Here is a 12,331-nt window from a genome sequence, read left to right on the forward strand (position 1 = left end):
CACCAGTGTAGTCCAGGATCACAGGACAGAGCCCAAGGGATGCATGATGGGGTGAGGCTCAGCTTCTTCCCTGGACACTTAATCCTCGGGGCTCTGCCTCCTGCACCTGCCACTGGCATTGTGTTCTCCCCAGGTCGGCACGCTCAAGCCACAGGAACCACGAGAAAAACAGCCTGGGAAGGGTGTACGGCTACTTCCCACCAAACTCCCAGAGTGCCATCACCATCTCAGGAGATAAGGTACCGCCGCCTCCCTCTCAAAGACGGGCTGCAGGTAGCTTGGCTGGTGAGTGATGATCAGTTGTTCTTTGCAGGCAGTGGGAAAGCTGGGCACCTCCCTGTCAAGTGGCCATGTGAGGCTGAACGGGACCCTAACACAAGTGCTGCTGGTCGGAGCCCCCACCCGCGGTAGGTCACCACACGCTGCTGTTTTTTTTTTTTTTTTTTTTTTTTTTTTTTTTTTTTTTTGTTGTTGTTGTTGTTGTTTCTTTTGTTTTCTTGAGACAGGGTTTCTCTGTGTAGCTTTGCACCTTTCCTGGAACTCACTTTGTAGACCAGGCTAGCCTGGAACTCACAGAAATCTGCCTGCCTCTGCCTCCCAAGTGCTGGGATTAAAGGCGTGCGCCACCACCGCCTGGCCATGCTGCTGTTTTTATCAGTTGTTCTATTACCAATAAAGACTCGGGAGTCAGATATTGGGTGAACACCTAGTAGATCAAAGATGTGGTGGAGGAGTGACCAGATGACCTTCTCTCCACACTTCCCAGACCGAAAGTGTGGAGAGAATCTCCAAGTCCTTCCCTACTCCTTCCTGTGCCTCTCTATCCCTATCCTGGGTCCTCTGTATTCTCTATGACTAATTCTTGTCAACTGGTCAGTGGCTCCGCCCCCTGACTAGCGGTTAACTTTAAGAACAGTCTCGGGGCGTCACAGGGCAGTCAAATATCCTGCAACAACATACCATAAGGCTCTTTGACCACATTGCCTTAGCAGAAAGTCAAGGGAACTTGCCAGGCCCAAGTGGACTTAAATATTTCCTTTTTAAAAATCACAAGTAGCAAGTTGTGTAGCTTTGGGGTAGTTATTTAACCTTTCTGAATTCCTATATCGTCATCTGTAAAATAGTTATAGTATTTATTTCAAAACTGTTGAAAATGATGCATGAAAGTGTGTCTAAAGCTCCCACACTACTGACCCCAGAGCTAGGGAAGAGCTGCTTTGTTTTGTTTCTGCTCTTGTTATTGAGGTGCTATTTAGCCCAGGCTCCCCAAAAAATTTGAATTGACTTTGCTGGTTCTCACTCCTGTGGGCCAAGTAGAGGCAGGAGGTCAGGAGTTCAAGGCAAGCCTCTGCTACATAGTGACTTTGAGAGTACCCTGGGCTACATGACACTGTCTCAACCAACAAACACACCTAAAACTTGTGGGATAAACAGATGATCCGTGGTTAAGAGCCGGTGCACTCTGGTTCCCAGCACACGCCATGCAGCTCACAATTGCCACCTTCTGGCTCCCGCAGGCACTCACTCATGCACACAAGATACACACACACACACACACACACACACACACACACACAGAATAAGTATTTAAAAGGCTTAACTTGTATTTAAACTATTTTAAATTATTTTTATTATTTTATTTCAGGTTTAGCGTAATCAAATCCTTTAATAATGCTGGCCACTTGAAGTGTGTAGGGGTTGGGGGTGGGATAGAAGGTCCACCAGCAATTTCCTTATGTTCCTTTTTTGTTTGTTTGTTTTTCGAGACAGGATTTCTCTGTGTAGCTTTGAGCCTTTCCTGGTACTCGCTCTGTAGACCAGGCTGGCCTCGAACTCACAGGGATCCGCCTGGTCTCTGCCTCCTGAGTGCTGGGATTAATGGCGTGTGCCACTGCTGCCTGGCTGTAATTTTCATTCTTAATTAAAAAATGTATTTATATCTTATCGTGAGCATATTCTTTGTCAAATATTCTTCAAAAATATGATTGCTCTTGCATATATTGCATTTTTCTCACTTGTACCTGCCACTGTCCTTTGAGGGAAACAGTCAGGTGTCACTTTGACGTTGTTCTGGAGGAGGGGCTGGGCCTCAGCCATAGAAACCAGAGCTGGGGAAATGATGGGCTACTTTTCTCACGCACTGGGCACCTCAGGGAGATTCCCAGACTAGAGGAGCCAGTCTTCCCCGAGAACTTCCCTGCACAGTGCCAGACAGTCATTTCCGAGTGATCGCTTACTCTAAGAGAGGAAGAGACTTGAGGGGCAAGCGTGCATCAGGTAAAGACTTGACTGCATGGTCACTGCGCGGGTGGGAACAGGACAATGTGAGGACATGCTGTAGAGAGCACTGCAAAGATGCCTCTCTGTCCTCTTCTTAGGAAATCATTTACAACCGCTCCAGGCACACATTGCTCATTTTCTTTTTTTAAAAAAAAAATTTATTTAACTTTATTTTATGTGCATTGGTATAAAGGTGTCAGACCCCCTGGAACTGGAGTTACAGACAGTTATGAGCTGCCATGTGGGTGCTGGGAATTAAATCCAGGTCCTCTGGAAGAACAGCCAGTGCTCTTAACCACTGAGCCATCTCTCCAGCCCCTCATTTTATTTTTCTTGTGATTCTATTGTATGCTGAGAGTTAAAGGTTCCCAGACTTTTCTGGTAAATTGCTCTTTGTAAGAAATACAATAGAGGCTGGGTGGTGGTGGTGGTGGTGGTGGTGGTGGTGGTGGTGGTGGTGGTGGTGGTGGTGGTGCACGCCTTCAATCCCAGCACTTGGGAGGCAGAGCCAGGAGCATCTCTGTGAGTTTAAGGCCAGCCTGGGCTACGGAGTGAGATCCAGGATAGTCACCAAAACTACACAGAGAAACTTTGTCTCAACAAAACAGAACAAAACAAACAAACAAACAAAAGAAATACAATAGAAAGCGAAAAATTCCCATTGTAGGTGATGCACACCTAAAATCGCAGAGCTTGGGAGGGGCAGGAGGATCAGGAGGTCAAGGTCAAGGTCATCCTCAGCTAGATAGTTTGAGGTTGGCCTGTCTCAAAGGAAATAAAAAAGGAAGGCAGGAAAAGATGACAAGCTGGTCTGGTAGACAATAATGTACTTGAGTGGTGGAGCGGATCACAGGAGCTGTGTGACGGGATCACCAAGCTGCCTGCATGTACCTCACATCTTTCAACCGGCTGGAGCAAACCACCCCAGGAAACACTCACTGTCCTGTGTCCCCTGAAAGTGCACGTGCCTGAGGGATAAATGGGATACTGGTGGGATCCCACCTTTATACTCTTATGACATTAGGAGACGCTGTGACTTGTTTCAGATGACGTGTCTAAAATGGCATTCCTAACCATGACCCTGCACCAGGGCGGAGCCACTCGGATGTACGAGCTAGCCCTGGAGAAGACACAGCCTGCTCTGCTCAGCACCTTCAGTGGAGACCGGCGCTTTTCTCGGTTTGGTAGCGTTCTACACCTGACTGACCTGGATGATGATGGCTTAGGTGAGGTGGGAATAGTGTCTGTAGCTAAAGTCACTCCCTTCATACCCAGTGGACCTGTGTCCCAGTTAGATGGCTAAGGTTCTGCCCTCTGATTGACAGTCCAATGGCCCAAGGGCAATTTTTTTTTTTTTTTTTTTTTTTTTTACATACAAAGTCTCACATAGTCCAGGTGTGCTTCCAGCTCCTCGTGTAGTCAAGGCTATTTTTCAATTACCAATCCTCCTGCCTTCATCTCCCAAGTGCTGGCACTTCATGAGTATGCCACAGCTGGGTTCAAGGTCTTCTGATAGATCTGAACTTGGATGCTCAAGAACAGTCTGCATTCCCTAAAGACTTGGCGGGAGAGTCACCAGGTCCATTATTGATGGATGATGAAGTGGGAACATAGGCCTCTACCTGACTTTGGAGGAAGCCATGCAGACTGAAGGCCATGCTGATGACTTGTGGGAGGTCGGCTCAGGATCCAGCAGGCTAATGCCTCCGCCCACTTGTGGTTTACAGATGAAATCATCATGGCTGCCCCACTGAGGATAACGGACGTTACTTCTGGACTGCTAGGGGGAGAAGACGGGCGAGTTTACATTTATAATGGCAAGCACACCACCCTCGGTGACATGACAGGCAAATGCAAATCCTGGATGACTCCATGTCCAGAGGAGAAGGTAAAGGTGGTCTATGGATTCCACTCCATGATGAGGGAGGTCCAGCTGTGGCTCACTCATCTGCCAGGGGTGTGCCGCCTAGCTGCCCATGTGCTTACAGCTGTGCTGGACCTCTGAAGCTGGAGCCCAGTTGGACTTGTTCACAGCTGGCCATGGCCTGATTAGGTACCCAGGGAATGTGGGACTAAAAGCAGGTTCTGGCCACTGGAGTCTCACCAAAACTTACAGCCTTTGGTTTCTTGTTCATTGCTTTGTGTTACTCCTTTCTCTGATGGCTTTCCTACATTTCCAAGCATTTAGCTGGCTATTATTGTTATTATCTTTCTGAAATTTAAAAATTAAGGTGTAGTGGCACATGCCTTTGATCCCAGCACCTAGGAGGTAGAGGCAGTTGGATCTCTGAATTTGAGGCCAGCATGGTTCCCTGTCAGGGCTACAAAGTGAGACCCTATCTCAAAAATAAACCAAAAAAAATTATTTTTTAAATTGCAAAATGAATTAAAGTTTAGTATGTAGAAGAATGTAGAAATTAGAGAAACACAAGCAAAAGCATTAAAACGAACCTACTTAGACTTCTTCTGTTCTACAGCACTCGCCTGTTAGCCGGAGTACATATTCTAGTATTTTCTACACTTTGAAATGTGACTGTTGTGGGGGCTGGGGCTGAACCTAAACAGCAGGGTCTTCCTATGTAGACGTGTCTGGCCTGGAACTTGTGGTAGTGCCCCTGCCTCCGCTTCACTGGTGCAGAGATTACAGGCTAGCGGTGCTTTGTCCTACTGAGTGTGCACACAATAAACACCCTGTGTGGCCGAATCCACCTCAAAGCTGAGAAGCTGCTTTGATGCCAGTGACAGAGAGCCTGAAGGACAGAGGGTTTCTGTTCAAGTCACACAGCAAATGGCAGCCAGGGCGGGAGCTGAGCTAAGACCCATTTCTCAAACTTGTTAACCAATGTGATCACATCATGTGTGATTTTTTTCATAATTTTTAACTTGATTTTTTTTTTTTTTTAAGTAGAGTCCAGGCTGGCCTCAAACTCCTGATCTTCCCGCCTCTCCCTCCCAAGTGCTGATTTTCATCAAACAGTATGCATGTTGAACATCCCCAGTTTGAAATCTGAGATGCTGCAAAAGCTTAGGCTTCCTGAGAGCTGACATGTTACTAGTGGAAATTGTACAATAGAGGGCTGGTCTTATGTATAAAGTCATTAGCACACTGTACAGAACTGTCGTGCTATGGGTGTAAGATATTTCCTCTGTTTAGTCTCAGGCCCATCTCTGGAGATCTCACTATGTCTCTATAGATACTCCAGAATCAGAAAGATCCCAAATCCAAACTTCCGGGCCCAGGCATTCTGGATAAGGAGTATTCATTATATGTCGAGACCATTGCTGGGCCAGTGAGGTGGCTCAGTGGGTAAAGGAGGCTGCTGCCAAGCCTGAGGGTCTAGAACCCACATGGTAGGAGGGAACCTACTCTCAAAAGTTGCCCTCTGACCTCCACATGCATGCCCTGGCACATGTGTATGCACAAAACCAAAAACCAGATAGCACCTTATGGGAAAAAAGTTCACATTGTTCTAGAGGGGTATGGGGTATCGTGGTAATCCTGTAATCCTAGCACCCCAGAGGGAGAGGCAGGAGGATTAGGAAGCCTGGATTACAGGGGGGCCTGCTGAGATGGGGTGGGGCGGGGTTCTGTTATCTGCCAACTATTTTATCTTGGAATAAATCCATTTAACTGACCTTCCTGAAGTGGTAATCATTAGTCACTTTGGCTGATTCTATTATAATTCCCATGTAAATGATTTCGTACAATGGCTTATGTTTTAGTATCTAAGCTCCTATAAATGGAATTTCTAGGGTTTAAGGGCATTCATACTTGTAAGGAGAATCTGGAAACACTGAAATGTGAGCACGAGGCAGTCAGATGGCTCTTAATGAACAGTGATCATAAAGTCATGCTAACAGTCTCCTCCCTGCTCTCCTTTTTTCCAGGCACAGTATGTATTGATTTCTCCTGAGGTAAGTAGTCCACCTCCAAAGTCTGATCACCCCCCCCCAACCCCCAGCTCCTTGTACTTACTTCAATTGCTGAACAACCATGCTGTGTGTTTTACAGGCAGGTTCAAGGTTTGGGAGCTCGCTGGTGTCTGTGAGGTCCAAGCAAAGGGTGAGTAAAGGACCCGTGCTTTCACCAGACCTGATAATCTCATTTCTTCAGTTTTAGGGAAAAAAAGTAACACTTGAACTCACCCCCACTTCTCAGTGCCCCCCTTCACTCCTACTCTACAGTGTGTAGCCTGTGGGCCAACTACATCTGACTTTAAAATATGGCTGTCATATTTAAATAGTGGAAAAAAGAGAATTTTTCCTGACATGGCATTTTTACAAAGTTCCAATTTCAGGGTCCATGACTCAAGGGTGTTCATTACTCGGTACCGAGGACGCAGCCTGGCACTTCGCACATGCTCACCCATTCCTGATCTGGCTGTGGCTGTTAACATTGCAACTGCAGCTTCTGAGACTGAGTTCTCCTCCAGTCTCAGATAGCATCTGGCCCTTCATGACCTTTGCTGATTGTCGCCCTCCATGACAGCCTCTGTTAATTAAGATTCTGCTGTCTTTGTCCAGACTGCTGGGTTTTGAAATGTTTGTTCTCTGTGTGTTACATGTATGTTTATGTGCCACAGTACACTTACTTGTGGTACTCAGGACCACATGAGAACTTTGGTTCTCTTCTCCCACCATTCGGGTACCAGAGACTGAATGAAGGGTGGCAGGATGGGCAGCAAGCACCTTGACTTGATGAGCAACATCCTGGGCTGCCCTGTCCAGTCTTTAAATGAGTCTAGACAGACACACATGCCACCATGGCTGCATTGTTATGCACCTTCACTTCTTATCGAATAAGCACACAGCACCATTTACTCCTTCCCAGGAGTCACACAATATTTTATTCTCTGGACATTCCATAATTCAGTTCAATTGCATTCCCATACTTACTATTTCCATTTTTAAAAACTATTACAGACAATGCTGTTTTGAGCATTCTTATAACTGTATTTTTTTTTTTACATAATTGTGCAAATATCCTTGTGAGAAACACAGCAGTGGGACTGCTAGAGGATACATACATTTAACATTACATTTTAATAAATATAGAATTAAGAAATTCACCTTAATATATAACTCTACAGAGCCAGGTGTGGTAGGTAGCTCATGCCTGTAATCCCAGCACATGAGAAGCTGAGGTAGGAGTCTGAGGCCAGGCTAGCCTGGGTTAGAATGAGACCCTGCCTCAAAACAAAGAAACCAAACTAAACCACTAAACTTGAGGATTTGGTGTCACAGCATTGTGCTAGGTTATAAAATACAGAGACGAGACAGTCACTGCTCTGGAAGACACACAGGGAAGGCAGGTCCGTGAGACTGGCATAGGACTACAGGCAGAATGAGCAGGAGTCCTAAGTGTTGGAAGACAGCAGCAGTCTGGGAAGGCTTGGGAGGTGCTGGGATGCAGGGCCTGCTTGAGACTCATGGTGAAACTGCCCTCTGCTGGCCAAGTGTTCTCGCTGACACAGCAAGGCTGATGAATAGGGTTAGCTACTAGAAACAGCAATACTCAAGTTACAGGAGGATTCTCCAGAGGATACACGGGGCTTTCATTTACAATTTTATGCATCTTCAAAAAAATTAAGACATTATCAAGAACACCGACCAAGGGCAGTGGTGTTGAAAGTACTCCACAGTTAATTCTGGTCTGTGCATCTCTCTAGATTAGCCTAATTGCGCTTCACCTGTATCAGTACTAACATCCCTCCCTTTCCTGACTCACCCTGAGACAGTGCATTAAGGCTCAGTGAGCATAAAACATCAGAGTGGCCTGTCCCTGAGACCTGAATTAGGACTCTCAAGACAGGTTTCCCTCCTAGGACACACGAACCTTGTGGGATTGGCAGTCTGGAGACATACCTAAGGAACAAACACTGGCACTGTCTCTGTGCTTTCTTAAGACTGCCCATGTCATGTGGTGAGCCTCAGCAGAACCTTTAACTGTGGTGCTTCCCTGGGCAGCCGAGAGGTAGATGGAACAGTGAGACATGGCCTCGTCTCCCGCTCACAGTGGAGGTGAAGGACAAAAAGCAGCCAAGACCTTTGACATCGATGTACAATGACCAGGGCTGAAGACAGTGGCTGTCTGTGCTGGCTAGGTCTAGGAGGCCTTGCAGAACCTATGGGCCTGGAGGGGGCATGTGAGATGGTTGGACTAGGGAGATGGTGGGCAGCCAGGAAGGGTTAACTTTAGGGAGGCGCACGCTTTGCCCAGGAAATGGAGACTTAGAATATAGCCAAAGTAAAAGCACATTTAATAAACTAGTAATTACATAAATAAGGGAAAAGAAATTACCATTTGTTACTGCAAAGATTTTCTCTTTTGCCAACACTGGGGTATTAGGATGTACCAGGAAGAGCTCCACATAGAATTTGACGCATGGTAAGGGCTCAGTACATTGCCGCCATTATCATCATTCTGGGATTGTTGTGTTAAAATGAAACCAACAAGATCAATGCCATAGCCTGCTTCGTCTAAAATGCTAGCCGCCAGCATGACCAGCCACACTTCACTTACCAGTAATGATTTAAAGTAACTTTTGGCAACTCTCCCAAATCAAATTTAACCGCAAACTGTGAAGATTTTGCCTTTACTAAAATGTTTCACAACCTGCAGCAGATTTTGAAAAAAATTCTGGAAGATGGGCCTGAAAACATTAGGCAGCAGGGATGCTGTGTGAATGTAGCCCCTTGCAAGTCCTTACCACTCCAGATGCATGGTCTACATCGTACCACATGAGGTTCTGGAATAAGCACGCACTCGTGTATTTCCTGTTGTTTGTTTGTTTGTAATTACAAGAGGCAGAGGCTGGGGTCAACTTCCACAACTGTGGTTTTCAGAACTTACAAATCAAGAAAGTGGTGTCTGAGCAAAGGGAAAGGCCTAAGTTGGAGCTATGGGGGGTCTGGCCAGCATCACTTTCCTAGGCATCTCCAGAGCACAGCAGGTCTGCTTTAGGGTGGGGATTTGTCAGGAATGCTATCTCTGTTGTATCTTCTACAGAACCAAGTAGTTGTCGCTGCTGGAAGAAGTTCTTGGGGAGCCCGGCTCTCCGGGGCACTTCACGTCTACAGCCTCGGCTCAGACTGAAGAGGTCACTCCACTCTCCTATCCCACCCCTCCTCTCTTGGCCCAAGTCAGCTCCAGGGTGGACAAAGCATCCCTCCAGTGGAGATGTGGCGAAACCCGACAGAGGTGGGGCTCCTGGGACAGACATACTGACAGCCAAGTTACCTGGAAATATGGTCAGCTGTGTGTGGACACGGGATGATGGGGAGCGGCAGGCACTTTGCATCTTCTAAAAAACGCTTTTGCATCTTCTCTGAGCTTCCTGCCTGTGCTTGGGATTGTAACAATTCACCCTTCCTCCCCTTCTGTTTAAATACCCGTCTCTCCCTTGCCTAGAAAGGGTGCAGTGAGCTCTCAACACAGTCTCTAAATCCTTGTTAGTGGTGGCTGGTCCTATTTGGATCTTAAATGTGCCTCAAAATCCCCATGTTGAAGGCTTGCCCCCAGCTGAAGGAGGGTGGAGATTTTGGAGTGGGACCTTGTCGGGGGAAGTTAAGCCATTGGGGTGTATCAGGACCCCAAGTCCGTCTTTCCTTGTCTGTTTCCCAGCTGCCATGCAAAGAACAGCTCTCCTCTGCCATGCTGTACTGCTTCTTCCCCAGCCCCAAAGCAGCAGGGTAAAGCACCCTGGAGCTAACATGGCTGCAACTGTGAGCCCAAATAAACATTTCCTCTTCAGAAGCTGTTTCTTGTGGGCATTTCTGTCATACCGACGGCACAGTACACAGTGAAAACACCGTGGGGAGAAGAGAGAAAGGCTGGGGCACGGGGCCCCCACCCTGGCCCCTCCTCAGTGACCATTTAGAAGGAGCACCACAGAAACCAAAGTTCCACGAGCCACCTCGTGCGTGCCTCACAGGTCTGTGCAGCTGGCTGTTGCACCAGTGTGGTTAAGTCTCACAGGAGGGGGACATGGGGGGGCGTTGCTGTGCTGGGCTGCCAGCGCCATCAACAGAGCAGGAAGGAGTGTGGCCTGAGCCCAGGGTGACTGTAAGGGACCAGTGAGGAACCCAGTGGCAGGTGGGCTGTGGCTTCGCCTGTTCTTGGCCCATTCTTTAGGGTGGATTCTGTGCTCCATGCCCAGGCTGGCTTCAGGAGAAATTCACCACCAGCACTTAGACCTGCTAACAGTGACTGGCTGGTTCTGTGTCAGCCAAGGGAGATACTGTTCCTCCTGACCCTGGGAAATGATATCAAAAGCAGAAGGAAATGGGTGACAATACCAACCAGAGAGAAAACCTTCTGCAGAGGATGAGGAAGAGTCCAACAGAGGAAGGACTCCATTGAGACGACCCACAGGGGAGAAAGGGGACAGTTCACACTCACCCCAGAAGGCACCGCTCATGCTCCAGGCTGGCGTTTTGAGTGTGCGCGATACAGCCCAAGACATGGCAGGAGGAGAACACAGGGACATTTGGTTTTGCTTGGCTAGTAACTGGCAGTTCAACCTATCTGAAGAACACTACCAGCAGAAGGGTTATTGTTTTGCCACTGTGATAGCCAATCAGCAAACGTGAACAGCAGGGCTAAACCCAGGGCCTTGTGCACACCAGGCGTGGGCTTCCCCAACCCTGAGCTGATGCTCTGGCCCAAAGTGCCAGGGCTTTTGCTCTACCTGATGAGAGCTGGCCACAGAATTTGTCTTTGGCTCAATGTCTGAACATAGCAGATAGCAGGCTCCGGGTAAAGGGAGCCGAAAGCTTATGGAGATGGGACATCTTCAAGCTGAAGGACTGTCCTACTGACAGGTCTAACATGGTGACATTGTAGCACACTGACTTCTGTGAGAAGCAGGTCAGTGCTGTACCACTTTTGAAGGTCAGCCTATGAAGAATACTGACCTGAGATAGAGGAAACATTAGCGCACGACAGTCTGAATATTATCCTCAACAGGTGGATTAAAATTTCCTTCCACCAAGCATTAACTGAGGTTCTAAGAAACAGCCCCACAATGCTTAGAAACTCAAGTGGAGGTAACGAAAACAACACTGATTCAACTGTTTAGCGTGATCTTTACCAAGACACCAACAGACATTTATATACTGGTTTTCTAGTTCTCTCTCTGTACATTTTCAAGGCTTCATGATAGGAATTGCTTTATGCCTTATTGTCCCAGACTATAAAGTTAGAATGATTGGAGGTGGGCTTTTGGTAGAGAGCTCAGGTCCCTGGACCCCAATTCCATCCCTCCATGAGACCACCTCTGTGGCCATTACTCAAGTTATTACGCTAAAGTTCAAATGTAGCTTCAGTGATGCCATTCCAAGAAATAAAGCTGAGCGCAGCTCCTGGGCCCCGTCACACAAACAGCCTGTCAGCCTGAGTCGGTCAGAGCTTCTTCCAGTCTGTGGTCATGAGGATGACCTCTGCTCTGTCCACATTGGCTCATAGGCTCTGAACGTAAGGATAGACTGTCAAAAAGTATCACACCCCTTGCTCGATGTGGGATGTGACTGCTTGCTCAATTATAAAATCCCTACCTGACCTAACCATCTTTAAAAATTTTACAAACTGCCAGTTCTGTCCTTTTATCTGACTGATAGGAGGTACACGATTCATCAAACAATTACTTTACTCAAGCTCATAAACTAACACAAGGAGAAAACGATATTTGATCCTCTCTGACCTGGGATCAAATGGACTTCAATTCTTCATGGATCTCAGCTGAGCAAAATCCAGTCTAAGACCAATCACGGCAGCTCTTGGGTCTGCTGAAAAGGGCTACCGTGGAACCCAGGCATCACCAAAGATGATCTTGGACACTATCAAAAGATTCAGCTGCTACAGTTCCTTGAGGGTCCTATTCCAGCATCTCATGGCTGGGACACCAGGCCAGCTCCGCTGCCCTGGACCAGCATCTCACAGCCCCACGCAGGAGGGAAGCTCACTTATAACCTTCTCTTTTCCACTGGAATAACATTCTTATTCCTGTCACTAAATTACCCAGCAAATAACCCCGACATCCTCGTGGGACAC

The 12,331-nt window shown here is 47.3% G+C and overlaps 1 protein-coding gene across 4 annotated transcripts in view; it reads left to right on the forward strand.

The window, feature by feature from the left end:
* The window catches only part of Gpld1 (glycosylphosphatidylinositol specific phospholipase D1), a 50,776-nt gene extending 40,740 nt beyond the window's left edge, over positions 1 to 10,036 (forward strand). For all 4 annotated transcript variants that reach the window (XM_076573082.1, XM_076573079.1, XM_076573080.1 and 1 more), the window contains exons 20-26: positions 134 to 239; positions 314 to 407; positions 3,327 to 3,506; positions 4,008 to 4,168; positions 6,169 to 6,195; positions 6,293 to 6,343; positions 9,290 to 10,036. In XM_076573082.1, the coding sequence (XP_076429197.1) occupies positions 134 to 239; positions 314 to 407; positions 3,327 to 3,506; positions 4,008 to 4,168; positions 6,169 to 6,195; positions 6,293 to 6,343; positions 9,290 to 9,376 (706 nt within the window). In that variant the 3' untranslated portion in view covers positions 9,377 to 10,036. The remainder of the gene's footprint in view (positions 1 to 133; positions 240 to 313; positions 408 to 3,326; positions 3,507 to 4,007; positions 4,169 to 6,168; positions 6,196 to 6,292; positions 6,344 to 9,289) is intronic.
* The last annotated feature ends 2,295 nt before the right edge of the window (positions 10,037 to 12,331 follow it).

Source organism: Peromyscus maniculatus, chromosome 5, assembly GCF_049852395.1.
Source record: "Peromyscus maniculatus bairdii isolate BWxNUB_F1_BW_parent chromosome 5, HU_Pman_BW_mat_3.1, whole genome shotgun sequence".
Classification (NCBI taxonomy): domain Eukaryota; kingdom Metazoa; phylum Chordata; class Mammalia; order Rodentia; family Cricetidae; genus Peromyscus; species Peromyscus maniculatus.